Source organism: Limulus polyphemus, unplaced genomic scaffold, assembly GCF_000517525.1.
Source record: "Limulus polyphemus unplaced genomic scaffold, Limulus_polyphemus-2.1.2 Scaffold801, whole genome shotgun sequence".
NCBI lineage: Eukaryota > Metazoa > Arthropoda > Merostomata > Xiphosura > Limulidae > Limulus > Limulus polyphemus.
The window spans coordinates 279,857-296,803 of NW_013666411.1; the positions used below are offsets into that span (position 1 = coordinate 279,857).

At 34.6% G+C, this 16,947-nt stretch overlaps 1 protein-coding gene across 4 annotated transcripts; it reads right to left on the reverse strand.

Moving 5' to 3' along the window:
• Positions 1-5,903: 5,903 nt before the first annotated feature.
• On the reverse strand, positions 5,904-16,601 carry LOC106460597. 4 transcript variants are annotated; one of them, XM_022387344.1, is made up of 5 exons: positions 16,411-16,601; positions 13,309-13,918; positions 8,859-8,939; positions 8,153-8,372; positions 5,904-6,452 (listed from the first exon to the last, which is right to left on the reverse strand). In XM_022387344.1, exons 2-5 carry the CDS (start codon positions 13,583-13,585, stop codon positions 6,404-6,406), a joined length of 627 nt encoding a protein of 208 aa, XP_022243052.1. In that variant the 5' UTR covers positions 13,586-13,918; positions 16,411-16,601; the 3' UTR covers positions 5,904-6,403. The 4 variants fall into 4 exon arrangements, with proteins under 4 accessions (XP_022243052.1, XP_022243049.1, XP_022243051.1 ...); XM_022387341.1 differs by having other exon boundaries at positions 8,859-9,008; XM_022387343.1 differs by lacking the exon at positions 16,411-16,601 and adding an exon at positions 16,264-16,301 and having other exon boundaries at positions 8,859-9,008.
• Positions 16,602-16,947: the final 346 nt, after the last annotated feature.

Genomic DNA, 16,947 nt, shown 5'->3' on the forward strand with positions numbered 1-16,947 from the left:
ATAATGCCCCACCTCATAAGCACCCTGGTGAGAAACAGGTTTTCCATCAAGCCTGTCTGCCACTTTTCTCTTATCTCACTCAAGACAACTCCTAAAGGTTATAACTCAGCTGCAAACATTTCTCTCCTGAAAGATATAACAGCCTCGAGCAATTCTTGGAGAGACATTACTTGTTTAAATATTCAGTACTATAGTCAGAATCATCCCAGTAATAGAGAATGATGATGGCAACATTGAACAGTGGTCATAGAGTCGCCCTCGACCTCTTATGCATGTACGCAAAATAATTAGCTCTTATGTTATACAGTTCACATTATTTACTTGTTTTTAATTATGCACAAAGCTACACAAGGGTTATCTGTGCTCTGCCCACCACGGGTATCGAAACCCGGTTTCTAGCGTTGTAAGTCCGCAGACATACCGCTGTGCCACTGGAGGACCACACTATTTATACTGTTCGAAATAACCACATCGACTTTATGATCACCCTGTATATATTCTAATCTACTACAAGACATAAGCATTGCAGTATGCATATTTGTTAATATTGTTATATATACCTTACCTATATGAAGGGATGTGATGTACTGTTGCTCTATTTATGTATTCTGATATTTTAGTGGACAATCATGTAATTTGTTTTAAATATGATTATTCTGATTTATTAGTTGTTGTTGTCATATAGGTTAATAGTGCTAAATAGATGCTACACATAGAAGTAAGTACTATTGTTTATTTTAACATGTATCATTCATTATTCATTAATGGAAATGTGTATTATTATTTTTCTATGCATCATGGTCTACTATATGAGGAATAAGTATTATTCTTGTTAGATAGAAGACGTATTTGTTCATCTTGACCTACGATTACATATATGTGTTTTTTGTTACATATCACCCCAATCTATTATCATCCGTCATTATAAGTGTGTATTCTTGTTGATCTATGCACCCTGATCTGTTAGAGGAGACATGTGTGTTATTCTTGTTCTATAAAAGACACATTTCTTCATTTTTGACCTACGGTTACGTATATGTGTTTTTTGTTACATATCACCCCAATCTATTATCATCCGTCATTATAAGTGTGTATTCTTGTTGATCTATGCACCCTGATCTGTTAGAGGAGACATATGTGTTATTCTTGTTCTATAAAAGACACGTTTCTTCATCTTTGACCTATGATTATGTATCTGTGTTTTGTGTTCATATTACCCCTATATATTATTAAACATTGTTGAAATAAGCTAACATTTTATAATTTATTCATATGCATGTGTATATTTCTGAAAAAAAAAACTGAAATATGACTAAGATATTATGTGAAGTGTCTCATATTATAAGCTATTTCTGTTGTATCTCTGCCAGCATGGTGAGTCCTGACATTGAACGAAAGGCCTCGTTGGCACTAAATACAGTAGATATAGTGTGGTTGACATATTGTTATTCATTCTTCTTTACTTTTACTCATAAGTTTTTAGAATTCCTATGGTAACTGCTTTTCACACAGAACTACGTGTAACTCCTGTTTGATTCCCTTAATTCCGTTGGTGTTAATTGTTCGGGCCCGGCATGGCCAGGTGATTAGGGCGCTTGACTCGCGATCTGAGGATCGCGGGTTCGAATCCTCGTCTCACCAAACATGCTCGCCCTTTCAGGCGTGGGGGCGTTATAATGTGACGGTCAATGTCACTATTCGTTGTTAAAAGAGTAGCCCACGAGTTGGCGGTAGATGGCGATTACTAGCTGCCTTCTCCCTAGTCTTTCACTGCTAGTTGATGAACGGCTAGCGCAGATAGCCCTCGTGTTGCTTTGCGCGAAATTAAAAACAAATCAAACCGTTGGTGTTCAATAAGATCTATGTGTTATAGAGGTAAACTTTTTTATGTTGATTTTATACCGTAGAGAAAGAATTCCATGTATATTATGCATTTCAGTATGATGGGGAAGATATCACTATTTGATAACAATTGGTATTGGTATTTTCAATCTGAGCGATATTTTATGTATAGGGTTTATGTATAGCCTTCTCTATTTTTTAATGAAAGACCAAAGGTACTCGCTAACAAAAGAGATTTGTCTGGCTCCTACAATTGAACAACGGACATACCTGTCATTTGCCTAGCTCCTACAATTGAATAACGGATATAACTGTCATTTTACTAATTTACCCACAACTGAAAATACATAGCGTGTTCAGCGACATGGGGGCTCGAACTATGAACCTAGCGATCTGCAGCCCAGCACACTAACCACTAGGCCACATCCGTGCAGTTTTAAAACAAACAAAATACATTTATTATAATCTTGAGTGTTCAAATTAAAACAATTCGAGCTATTGCAACAAACATTAACATGTAGATCTGTTATGTTTTCTTGCTTATCATGAAACACGAGATTCATTCGCAAAGTTAAAGCATAAATGCATTTATTTGTTTTTAGTTGATAATGTTTCAGTAAGAAAACGTGGATCCAGTTCAGCATTGGATGATTCCTTCATGAACTTTTAAAATAATTACAATTCAAGCTATAAACTTAAATTAAGAGTCCGCACTTGAACCTAGCCTACTGTGTATCAATCGAAGAAAAACGGTCAAAACGTACAGGTTTTATAGTTTTTATTACTAAAACCGCGCCTCTTGGTAAAAGAAAGAACCGTCAGACCCTATTTCTTTTTCATTTCACCAACACGTACAATTTGGATGAAGAAAAACAACACCAACAAAAAACCAGCAATATCGCCATTTCACATAAACTTTGAGACCATGCACATAAACTTCACGACAAGTTATGTATTTTGATTTCTTCTTTCACATAAACACATTAAAATTTGAACTCTTGTACTCAACAGACGTGTTTGTTTATCTGTTCTCTTTTGCTTTCTCGCGTCTTTTTCCTAACCATTTTAACGGTTTTTGATTCACAATGTAAAGAGCTTTTTTGTTAATATCTGTCACTTCTTTGTTACTAGTTTTTCTTTTCCGAATTGTTTTTCACAGTTTTTATTTATGTTTGTTTGTTTTTTTCGCCAATTGTCACATACTATCAATAGTACTTTTAAAGAATCACATCTTTATCAGGAATTTTATCGGTCCGGTATCAGTTCTCTACCACAAATTTTATAGGTCCGGTATCAGTTCTCTACCACAAATTTTATAGGTCCGGTATCAGTTCTCTATCACAAATTTTATCGGTCCTGTATCAGTTCTCTACTACAAATTTTATCGGTCCTGTATCAGTTCTCTACCACAAATTTTATCGGTCCTGTATCAGTTTTCTATCACAAATTTTATCGGTCCTGTATCAGTTCTCTACCACAAATTTTATCCGTTCTCTACCACAAATTTTATCGGTCATGTATCGGTTCTCTATCACAAATTTTATCCGTCTTGTATCGGTTCTCTACCACAAATTTTATCGGTCATGTATCAGTTCTCAACCACACATCATCGTTTTCATCTTTTTGATTACTGATTTATTGTTTCCCCACTCTGTCTACTATGTAAATAATGAACATCATTTTGCAAACTATAAAGCTGGGGTCAGTATCGATCTCTTCAAGACGAGATTACATCATGATATTTGATCTTTTAACCATGCTCTCAGTCAATTATGACCACTTAGGCCATCCGTGACCTAATAATTCTGAATTTTTTCAGCCACCTTTCACAAGCTTACCAGTCCTATTGGCATATCGAATGTCTTCCTTCGCTAATTCTACTATATATATACATGATGATGATGATGACGTCATGCCTGCTTTGCCTGTATCTTGCCTTTATTTGTATGATGTCAACCGAATTACGTCTTGTAAGATCGTAAAGTTACTCATTTTACCAGGATAGTTTTAACTTCTACCCTCCATGCTCAACTTCGCCCTCTTTTCACTTTCGCATCATGTTCGATTCATTCAAATCCACCTCAACATCACAGACGGAATATTAATTTCCAGACTTTCCGCCCTCATCTTCCTGGCCTTGTCAGAGTTTCTATACTCTTCCTACTGACAGTAACAGACTTTCCACACTCATCTTCCTGGCCGTATCAGAGTTTCTATACTCTTCCAACTGACAGTAACAGACTTTCAACACTCATCTTCCTGGCCTTATCAGAGTTTCTATACTCTTCCTACTGACAGTAACAGACTTTCCACACTCATCTTCCTGGCCTTATCAGAGTTTCTATACTCTTCCTACTGACAGTAACAGACTTTCCACACTCATCTTCCTGGCCGTATCAGAGTTTCTATACTCTTCCTACTGACAGTAACATACTTATCTTCCTGGCCATATCAGAATTTGCTCACCGATCCTCCTGACTGTACTTCTTTTGTCACAGTCAGTAAATTCACCTAAATTAATCAGCTTACCCCAATTAACATTTAGCCCAAACCGATGTTCTTACTTTTTTCGCTCAGTTCTCTCAAACTTTATTCTCAAAACGCAACAAATTTACTCGGGGTTCTTCTCAGAACCATAATTTTTTCTTTCTTTTACTGAAACCTTTTGTTCTCTAAAATATATTCCCAAATAAAATTCTCGCTCCTCTTCAAACTGACTCAAACCGATCTCCCTCCCTTATAAGTCAACATTTATTCTCAAAATTCTCCTTTTATAGATGAATTTGTGTCATGTTAGTCCTACATTACGCCTTAACTGCCCTTCCCGTCAACTTAATCTTTTTCTTCTCAATCTCTAGGAGGAAGTGAATGACATTTACAGAAACCGGATTTCCACACTTGTTACGTTTCGAATTCTGAATCAGTTTAGTCGTTACGTCTTAGTAAACAGTTTTATCGCTGCTTTGATAATAATAGAGCTATTGTAAATGATTTATTTTCATATCATTTGTTGTTGAATATTTAAGCCAAAAATTTCACCTGTTACCTGCATGAGATTTTAAGTTATAGCTATTCGTAGAGTAATAATGTTTTTGCTGTTATATTCAAAGCTTAAAATAAAATTTAAACAACCTTTTAAACCTTATTTTGTGGCTTATCATGTAAATATTACACATCAGGTGATGGAGCACCGCGTATAACTAATTTATCTTATTTAAAAAACTGCCACTGGTGGTATTTCAGAAAAGTTCATCAATCCAGACGATAGAAACCTTTTCTTTTTATTAGATAAATATAAGATACCAGACAACAAAATTTATTGTATTACAGACTCTTAATCTACATTTTCTCTTTATAGTTTCACATTAAAGTACCATTGCTGTATACACCATTTTAAAAACAAATACAAAAACCTTATTTCGTTGCGCCATCTATGATCAATCAAGTACACTAATGAACAGAAAAATTAATTTATCTATTAATAGAAATCGCGATTGAATGCAACAGCGTTGTATTGCGTATACTATATTTCAATGTTAAACTAAATTGCTAGAAAAAATATAAGTAATGCTTCTCACAACTGGAAGAACACTCGTAGAATTTTTTGTGTTTGATAGATGGATTTGCTTCCTTCAGGAAAAACTGACATAGGCTTCTGAGTAGGTATTAATATTAACGCTGAAAAAAAGAAAGTTTAATCTTGAAACGTGTACTATTTAGGTCATCCTATTTGTGAAAACCCGTACTTTATCGTATACATTAGGAATCAAAACACACACATCAAAGTAAATATTTTTGTGTTCCAAACTGACAGTAGAAATAGTCATCCATGAAAATATTTCTGTGATACATTATTCTTGAGAACGTGTGGGCCATGTACTCGAGATGATGAGCACTTGGAATATACGCGATAGAACAGCATATACAAACACAAAATAACAATTTGTCAATTAGAAAGACTTTTGACACAGATGACAGTTATAACCACACGGTAACATTGTCTCATTCTGATGGCTCACACTTTTTCAAATATTGAAATAACGAAGTCTGGAAACAAGAAATGGAATTTGATGCGTGATCTTTAATACATTTTAGATTTACAAATAAAGACACCAAATATTGTCCATTCATTCAGGTTGATATTTTAACTGCACAAAGATCAGACTTTAAGAATACTATCAGTGAAAATCGGAACTGCTAAGTAATTACAAATGGAATTTTTGACATTAGATTTTCTTTTTTTTTTCCCCTTATTCAGTAGAAACCTTAATCGGTAAATGAAAAACAACAACTTTTATTCTTAATCCGCTAAAATGAAACTAAAACTTTACTAGCACTTTACTTACTACTGAGTGTGTAATAAATAAGATCTGGCCCTAACACCAACAAATAAGATATATGAATTAAATCTTACCAATAACTTTAACGTATGACGACTAAACACCTGTTATTTTACGGACTTAGTTGAACAAGTATAAAACAAACAATATGTGACAATTCTGGAATAAATATAAATATGGAAAATGCTCTAATGCTGTAGTTCATTTTGATGAGTTATCCGTCAGTTTGTTCTTCTCGACGGTGGCGAGTTGTTCGTCATCACTATTCCTCTGTATAAAAAAACATATTTATATCCAATTAACCATATTTTCAACGTTCATAAGACTAGTAGCGCATTTTCTAACCGATTAACAAAACTTATTTCGTTATATATTTTGAACTAAAAACTAAACCATAAATATTTGACCTTGAAAAAACTACTGAAAGACCCGAAGTTTTTTTTTTGTTTCAATTTCTCTTGCGCCCCCCCCCCCCAGTGGTACGGCGGTATGTGTGCGGACTTACAACGCTAGAAACCGGGTTTCGATACCCGTGGTAAACAGAGCACAGATAACCTATTGTGTAGCTTTGTACTTAACTTCAAACAAACAATCAATTTCTCTTCTCAACTTAAATCTCCCACATCACTGCATTTGGAAAGAATCTTCAAAGATGATGAATGTATTACCATGTCACAATCTCGGATAGCGTTTAAGCTTTAATTGTCAATTGTACAATCGTACTGAAGTTTGTTTGTTTTTTCTAAATATCAGCTGAACATGAATATTTCAACAAAGCGTAAGGCATTTTTGACTTTTTAACGTTAATACTGTTGTATGACGCGAGTAAAATATTTTAATTTAGACGTTTTGTTTCCTAAAGGGAGTTTCTGGCGTGAGGTAATGACAATGTGTCACCTCTAGGTTTGTTTGTTTTTTGAATTACACGCAAAGCTACACGAGGGCTATCTGTGCTAGCCGTCCCTAATTTAGCATGTAAGACTAGAGGGAAGGCAGCTAGTCATCACCACCCACCACCAATTTTTGGGCTACTCTTTTACCAACGAATAGTGGGATTGACCGTCGCATTATAACGCCCCCACGGTTGAAAGGGCGAGCACGCTTGGTGTGACGGGGATTCGAACCAACGACCCTCAGATTGCGAGTCGAGCACCCTGGGCCACGTGGCCATGCCGGGCGTCACCTTTAGGAGTTTCCTGAATGGATAAATTTGGAATGGTGTATCTAATTTTCAGCATTTTGTTCTTTTTTGGGGTGGGGGTGGGGGGATAGTGTGAGCTATAAAACAAAACAGTTATTCAATGAATTACAGAGTTACGCAGTGAGCTAGTAAGTCACTTTGTAAATATGTTAACACGTTATTCAAGTTAGTCTGCCAATTTTGAGTTGTGTCGTTGATAAGAGAGGAAATTTACAAGTGAGTGACTTTAATTCTTTATGTGGGTTAGGACTATCAACGAACGTAGTCTTTAAAAACGTGTACGTTACAGTCGAAGAAAGAAATCGCTTTCGTTATCATCCCCCCCTCTTCCAGTAGCACAGCGCTATATCTGCGGACTTACAACGCTAGAAACCAGGTTTCGATACCCGTAGTGAGCAGAGTACAGATAGCTCATTGTGTAGCTTTGTGCTTAACTTTGTTATCATTTAATTTTAATAGACTGTACTTTGCGTTATTGAGTTGGTATGGCCTAATGACTAGGGCATTCGACTCTCAATCTGCTGGTCATAGGATCACAACTCGTTGCAGCACATACTCACCTGTGGGGGCATTATAATGTAACGATCAAGCACACCATTAATTGGTAAAATGTAACCCAAGAGTTGGCGTTGCTGATTTCCCTCTGGTCTATAATTTAAAATTAGGGACGGCTGGTGCAGATAGTGAAGTTCAACAAGAAATAAAACTCTTCATTGTTTTTATTGAATAATCAAAAAGAACCCGCCAATTATGTTTCAATTAGGCTTACCTGGACGGAATGTTGTACACTAGATTACTACCCATACGACGTCGTTCACGTGCTTTTCCAGCTTCAGAAAACAAGCAGGCCGATGACAAAATGTGGAAAAAGATAGAAATGACTCCGAGAGCATAGGCCCACGAAATATAGTTGAAACTTGTCCCAGGTAACCATGAGCGGTCATAGCACAAGCCTCCAAACACGGCTACAGCCAGGAATAAAGGTAGCGCTGCAGTATAAAGTGAAGATAGCATAAACATAACAATCCAAACAAAATTTCGTGCAAATCCACATATATAACAATCGAAACCCCCCAACTCTGCCACATTTAGTTCTAGTATTATAGCAATCCCCCAGAAATCTGCCACATCTAGATCTAGTATGAAACTTATCTCTGAAATATACCACATTTAAATCGAGTATGATAGCAATCCCCCAGAAATCTGCCACGTCTACATTTAGTAATGATAACTACCCCCCAAACTCTGCCGTATCCAGATCTAATTCCAGAAAGTTGCCACATTTAGATCTAGTGTACATAGAAATTAATACAACCAAAAGCAATCTTATGACTAATTGTTTCTTCTATCTTACTATCTATCTGCCCATTTGAAAGTTAAAGTAGTCAAGGTCTTGTTCAACAAATGTACAAGACGACTGCAAATCAAAGTTTTCAAATTCTTTACACATTTGTACATTAGAAAAGTTTACCTACCTGTAAGTACACAAAGTACAGCAGAAGACGCTAACAGAAATACTTCGAGCTTCATCAGAACTCTCATGACTATAGCGAAGACTGTAAATAGAGCCATCATTGAAAACCATAGAGCGAACGACATCATCGTTTGAACGAAAACAAACCATCCTGTAACAACAACAGATATGTAAAAGTTTTAGTAAATGTTTGACCATTTGAACTCTAAACAACTGTTGAGCTACACTTTTACAGAATATTTATTCAAACAATAAATATCTAAATTGTTTTGATATGTACACCTTTTACAAGTCGATATGATTGAAATAAGTATTAAAAGTTCATAGAAATGTATGTTTATATTATTATTATTGCACAACAAAAGTTTTAAACTTCACATAAAAGTTCAGAACATTCATATAATTTCTCTCAACTTTTACAAACTGTAAACGATATATTTGTTTAATTATTACGATATAGAAACCCATAAGAATAAGAAAATATCATAGATATTGTTACGTCTTTGTTCGTTTGTTAATTTCCCGAAGAAATTATTCCCGAGAAACTTCAGCGATACAAGTCCTTTCTTAAATAAAACTAGTTTATTCTTTCTCAATACAACTTTGCAATACACTTAATTTCCACAGTCACTTTAACTTCAACACACGCTATAATTCACAACGAACGATTCACGCACTTTACTTACGGTCACTACTACTCACTTGACTCAATTATCTGTCTATCTGCAATTATTGTCTCCCTTTATTTGCCAGACTTATATATTAAAATAGAGGGCTTCTGGCAAACACTCGAGCCTTCATGATCCTTCTAGAAACTCATCACGTGTTACCAGCGTCACTTGACTTCCGCTATCATTACAATATTTTAAAACCACAAATAATTATATAAATCCACAGAATTTCTTATTAGGCCTAAGCCAGCTAAGAATGATTTAATAGTATTTGTAAAACTTAATAAATCCATTTTCATCACACCTATTTATACATTATAAATGTGACTGTAAATCAAAAATAAATGTTTCATTTGATCGATGGCTTTAAAGCACTGAAATAGTAATTATGATGGTAAATGATCATTATTACTAATCCATATTATTGTTTGTGACAAACTAGTTGCTTAATATAGTACATTATATGTGGTATCATCAGATAAAATCTTAAAACTGAAAACTGAGAGTAAGTGTAAATAAATTTGACTAAATCAGAATCGACAACAGATAAAATACTGACACAGAGGATTCACTAGACAGCAAATAAGCCAAATTACTTGTAATTTAGCATCACTGAAAAGATGGCCTATGAAGTGTGTGATACAAGAATGTATGAAATATTTTTTGCCTCCTTAGTTAATGTGTATATTTTCAAACATTTCAGTGTAATTTGAGTTGATTTTTACATTATAACGTCAGTCAAGGAAGAGCCACTAAGTTTCTTTTGCTTTAGATTTTCACAAGATGAGGTGAGTCTGGTACTAAAGACGTCACCATGTTTTCACTTTATGAAAGGTTACTTTAGCATGAAACATTGTAGATTTATCGTAGTAAATGATGAAGTGTCCGGAGGGCTTGATACACTATTATTAACTTGTGAGTGGCCCTCAGTAAGGTGTATAGCGCGTGTGCCTAGAGAGAGAAAGAGTGTGTGTATGTTGTATATATTGCAATATTTCTATTTGTTTTAGTAAGATTTTGCAGCTCTTAAAGATTTGCAGATTTTTACTCTGTTCTGAGACTGTAGGTTTATTTCAGTCAATTCTTAATTAAAGTCAGATTTTGTATAGATTCTTTGTTTCGTCTTACTTTCCATTTTCTTTCAGATTCCTTTGTTTGTGAGCATATTTTGCGTTTACTTGTTTACACTTTTTGGTTCGCAGCAAGCCTGAACTTTTGAGAAAGACAATATTAAAAGTTTCTCTCCATTCATCACACCATAGAGAATCACTTGCCTGTGTTTAATTTTATATATTTCACAAATAAATATTTTTAATTTGTACACTTTTGTTTTCAGTCTTTTTCTTGGTGTCAGACTCAGTCAAAATCAAACCTTTACGATACAGCGTCCATCGGTTCTCTCGATTTTTGGCTCCTACCTGTTTACTCTGAGGGAAATCAGTGACTTTGAAAATACCATATGTCTAAGAGGATTTTGACCTACGACTAATTTTTCTGTACATCAGCTACAGAAGATTTTGACAACACAGACAGAGGCACTTTTGGACTCAAAAAATGAGCCAATGCTAGCTCTGCTTGGAATTATAATGTAATTCTATGAATTTAGCGGCGAAAGTAAAAAGGAATGTATAACAATACATCAACGACACTATATCTGCCCTAGCCAGTGCCGAAAATTTAACTTTGTTACACTGCCCAGAAGGTCTCAAACACACGTCAGGAGACTATAGTCTGATTATTAAAAAGAGCAAAGTAACATTTTCCGTTTGTCTATTTCTGCATATGTCCAGTAAACCAGATATCGTAAGAAAAGTGTTAATGACTGAATTAGAGCGCTGCCCAATTTAGAAACAAATACGATTGCACTGTTCTAACCACGTAGATGAACCTAAATGCATAATTAGCCTCTCTCACAGCTAGATACATCCTCTTAACACCCAATCTAGTTACAAGCAAACTGTATTTAATTTAAAAGAAATAACAAACCCCGAACATATCAAAATAAAAATGTATTTGTTTTCAAAGTTATGAAAGGGTTACAGCCATAATATCTGCCTACGACATTTACTCGTGATTTGTTTATGTATTTACGAAAATTAGTAACAGTAGATATTGCTAACAACAGCACGAATATGCACTTGAAGTTACAGGTCAAAATATTCATGGAAGAGTAAAGACGTAAGAGCTGTGAAACGTAAGATAACTTTAGTTATAAATTTATTTATATTACACACATATATCAAGTGATATATACTGAAGAAGTGAAAACGGTTTTAAGATTCCAGGGTTCTAGATGCTTTATGCTGAAAATTATTTTTGTGCTTAACTCCTTAAAATAATTAAGAATACATCATAATCAGTCCAAGTAGATGTGATCTAAAAGTAATCCTCGAGCTCTAGCTTTTGGAGCAAGCGTATTTTTTCAACTTTCACGTATTAAAATCAGTAGTTAATTATGTTACTGTTACGACGGCGGAGGTCACGTGACTCTAGTAACACGTCATGCGCTTCTAGAACGTTCATGCCCTTTCTTGAAGCCTCGAGAGGTTACTAGATATGCGGTATTCTTGTATATAAGACCACCAAGAAGTGACGGCAACAATGTAATGTAGTTGAATTGCAGACAGAGATAGAGGCGGACTGTTGGGTCGAGCGCGTGAGTCGTTCGTTGTAAATCATAGTGTTTGTTTAACTTATAGTATGACCGTGGAAATTACGTGAATTTCAAAGTTGTATTGAGAAAGAATAATCTAGTTTTATTTAGAAAAGGACTTGTGTCGCTAAAGTTTCATCGGAAAGAAATTATACGGGAAATTAACTAACGACCAGAGACGTAACATTATTTTATCTTTCCAGAGAACATATTGCGGAGTGATTTTTTATTACAATTTACAAAAAAATTTAGGGTAATGGACAATGAATAAAGAAACTTTCTTACCAATACTTACAAATTATCTATTTTTTTCAGTTATCTATCTCGTGTACTAATTTAATTATTGACTTTGCAAAAAAAAATGTCTCAGAGTCTGGAATTATTTCATTGTCATAACAATTTTGAATTAAACAGGGATGAAACAATTATTTACTTTTGTGTTACTCTGTTCTTGTTGTTTCTTTATTATTATGATTCATTCTAGCAGTCTCACTATGACAACAGGTTTGGAAGTATCTGTGGGAAAGGTTTTTGTTCAGCTATTAAACTCGTTTGTTACGCAATCAGCGTATCAAGTCTTGCTTCCATGCGAGCTTGTGTGTAGTAGACCTAATGCATTTCAAAGTTTAATGTTTGAAAGTATAAACCGTGAAATAAAGATAACACAGAAAGGTTTTAAACGCTTTTCATTTTATACTTTTAATCAACATGTATTTTAAATGTATAAAAAAAGCGCGATTTGCACAGAAAGGAACTTTTCTGACTAAGAAATTAAAGTAAATCATTAAAGTACAAAAATAGATGCGTCAAATGTTCTTACGTAGCTATCATACACAATTCAAAGATACCTATGGGGTGAGAGGAAGCATTCATTGACCAGTGTAGCTGTTCTGGTTTAAAATATATAGTGTTTCGCGAATAACAACGATAACTTGATAGATAAAAAGTTTGTTGTTAGATAACATTAATAACTATTAATCACAAGGTGGCGCCCTTATTTTTAAAATAACTATTTGGGAAAATGTTTTTATGTGATGGCATTAATATATAATCACAAATAATCGACTCACTGTTTTTGTTTTTACAAAACTGGCTGCTTACAGAAGAAACACAGTAAAACTACGTACCTGGTTGTAACCAATCCCGTATATCTTCATACTCATAACCGTAAATCCAGTGGCAGCCATCAAACTTTCTGTCGTATGAATAGGGGAGATGTTTGTAGTTATTAAAACAAACACTCCACAAACCCATACGCACAAACCTTCTATCTGTTTCCGAATCTGACTCCATCCAATAAGGGCAGGCGAAGGCAATTATTAGTAACACTGCTGCAATGAAAGTGAGGATGCAGCCAAGAACTAGAGTCCGAGAAGGACTTTGGTGCCATAGAGAGTCAACCATGTTAGTTTGTTGTTAACTCACGTAAAACCGAACCTTTGAAAATTTTAAAACCACCTTCTTCTCTTGTATACTTTAAAAATTACTGAAAGATTGAAGACTTTATAGTCACTCGTTCTTTCGAAAACCAACATAAACCATTAAGATATTTTTGTGTTACTCTACAGAACGTTTAAATATAGTATAAGCCTCAAGACTGTCTTGATTTTCAGAAATTCTTTTATTCTCTTCTTAAAGATACCAGTAACTTTTTAAAACGTTGTTGGTGATCTTACGTACTTGGAAAGACTTGCTCTCACGCTCAACCGAAGCCTTGTCATAACAGTCAATAAGAATCTAGAAGAAGAAAATTAGAACCTATTAAAAGACAGAATAAGTAAACAGTGTCTGAGCGACAAAGACTTTAATGATGTATACAAAGATAAAGAGAAAAAGATATGCCTAATTTTTGTTGTTTATTTTAACAATAACAGATAAAATAAACTAGTTATGATAATTATTCTTAATCAATACATCTTTTACATAAACAGTAACTCTCACCCATTTCACTCAGCCTATTGGAAAGAAATTAAGAAACTTAGATTACAAAAACACAAATACATTAGCTTATGAAGCCGTCAACGACAGCATTGAATAACAAATGAACCTCTGAGAAACATTCACGAGAAAGAATTATAATGTAAGCAAAAATAAAACACGCGTTTACCGAGACAGCCAGCGGCTTGTAAAACCCAAGAATGAATATGACTGAGCTGTTTTTGGTCCAGTGTAATCGGAACTTCTGGTATTTATCTTATAATTAATTAAAACGTACAAGGGTGTGTTAGGCAGTGCCTGGTACATAATGAAATAAAAATGAAGTGTGAAAAACTTCGTAGAATTTCTGTCTAATTATAATATATAATAATATATGAGTTACATAACTTACACCACGTTACATGAACAATAACTTAACGTGAGTATTTGAAAATATTCTGTCACATTTATATCGCAAGAATGGAAGGTAGGATTGTTTTCGTTAGATTTTAAGAAGTTAAGAACCGATTAAAGATCAGTTAAGATATAATATATTTTATTATTAACCTACTAAAAAAAATATTACGCAACTAAAAGTTGGTGTAAAAGTAAAGTTTGTCTGTTACCGATATTTTTAATTATCCGCTTTGAAAGGCCCGATGAAGCGTTTTGCAAGGACTAACTTTGAATAACTGGTGAGCATTGATATCCCCCAAAACCGATATAACGTGTGTTTGCCAATGATTGTTTGTTTGTAATTAAGCACAAAGCATCACTATGGGCTATCTGTGCTCTGCCCTCCACGGGTATCGAAACCCGGATTCTAGCGTTGTAAATCCGCAGACATACCGTTGTGCCACTGGGGGGCGTTTGCCAATGAAGGGTAATAATCTCTAGTACATATATATTCGGAGCTACTGATGATTGAATGTTACACCCAGAGACTAATTTAATTCGAACTTACTGATTTAATTACCCATAATTCCAATGTATCCGGAGTGGTTGATGATTGAATGGTATTAATTTAAACCGGTTGCTTCCAGAATTACAAAATATTGCTACTACTCAAAATCAGCCTATAAGTCTACATATATCCAATGTATAGAAAAGTGTACAATTTAAAATATTAAGTCCATAGAGCTTTGCATACAGAGAGGTTCATAGCGACCCCCAATAAGATTACTATTATTTCTATTTTGTTATTGGGGGGGGGGGCGATATGGTCCACTCTGTACTTTAAAATAACTTCATTAGAACTGTATATATGTTAATATTAAATTCAAACAGCTGCACAAAGGTTGTACATATAATCTAGAAAATGTTATATCGTTGAAATATGAAATCTATGTAACTATATGTACCTTGAATATAAAATACACACTCTGCTGTTCTTGGCTGAAAATATTCAACTCATAAAGCTGAGTCATAGATGTTAATATTAAATTCAAACAGCTGCACAAAGGTTAAACATATAATCTAGAAAATGTTATATCGTTGAAATATGAAATCTATGTAACTATATGTACCTTGAATATAAAATACACACTCTGCTGTTCTTGGCTGAAAATATTCAACTCATAAAGCTGAGTTATATATGTTAATATTAAATTCAAGCAGCAGTTTTTCGTTAGATCAGAAATTATAAACAATTTAAATATAAAAGACATGGAAGTTTATATTGTTTGCGAATTAAGAGGGTCGAGTGTGTCCCGGTGATTGGCGTACTGGACTATAGAGCTACAGCTTCATCATTAGAGTCCTATTGGGGCCGTAAGAGTATCCTAAGGGTTTGCGGTGGATGTTGTTGACTAGCTTCGTTCATTCTAACCTATCAGTTCAAAATTAGAGAAAACTAACTCACCTTAAGTAGTTTCCACGAACATGCGGGAAAAAACAACAAAGTAACAGCATTAATGTATAAAAAAAATTTCCCGGTAAATTTTAAATTAATAACCCCGCATTAAAAAGAAAATCGTCAATATTTACGATTTAAGGGTGCTGTTTTCTTGTTTGTAGAACTTCATATGGTTGTTGGAGTACGGATCCTTTCAAACATAGAAAGATAATGTGGTGTGATCTGGACGAAGATACGATAATCAATGCTGTACTTATTTTAATGAGATCATGTGGATATATCTTTACGAGAATACTATCTATACATTTACCTATTTATATGAAATCATTTACAAGAGGTGCGCAACTAGGTGTGCTGCCTACTGAGATCACGTTTCGTTACTTGCACAGAAACAAGTACTTGGACTTATTACTACCTTGAAAAGATCACGTGATGTTACTCGTACAAAGCTACCTACCTTGACTTATCCCAAGATGTGGCACTATCTGTTCTACGGTAAAGTTTACATCCCTTTGGATAAAGGTAAAACATTCAGGATTACAGTAACTGGTTCTCGACTAGCTCATACTGGCCACATTTTACTGTTTCCAAATAAAAGCAAAAGTACCTGAAAGTCATGACGTCCTACTAATCCGTGGTTGACTGACGCGAGATACGCAGTGCACCGTTTTACGCCGACATACGCAATTCCCTGAACAGTAAACATAAAAAAACAAACTCCATGACACCTGTACAGCACATGATGGGCCTGTTAGCAAAGCCTGTTATACACCACGCACACTGTCTCGGCTAACCATCCGATATATAGTTTGTTATAAAACAATATATTTTAGTTCAGTTAGCCTACTTTTACAGCTTATTGTAAAATCAAGTACTCTGTTGCAGATAGCAAGCCGTTACACTTGTTATAAAATAATGTATCCTGGTTCAGCTAACCAGCACTCACCGCTTGTAATAAAACAGCGTATTCTGGTTCAGTTAGCCGACCTCTACA

What these genes read in the sequence shown, in the direction of transcription:
- LOC106460597 (XM_022387341.1), bottom strand. Translation starts at nt 13,585, where the DNA reads ATGGTTGACTCTCTATGGCACCAAAGTCCTTCTCGGACTCTAGTTCTT. An exon ending in ACGGGATTGGTTACAACCAG is followed by an intron (nt 9,009 to 13,308) that starts GTACGTAGTTTT and finishes TTGTTGTTACAG; the next exon opens with GATGGTTTGTTTTCGTTCAA. An exon ending in TGTACTTTGTGTACTTACAG is followed by an intron (nt 8,373 to 8,858) that starts GTAGGTAAACTT and finishes TTTATACTGCAG; the next exon opens with CGCTACCTTTATTCCTGGCT.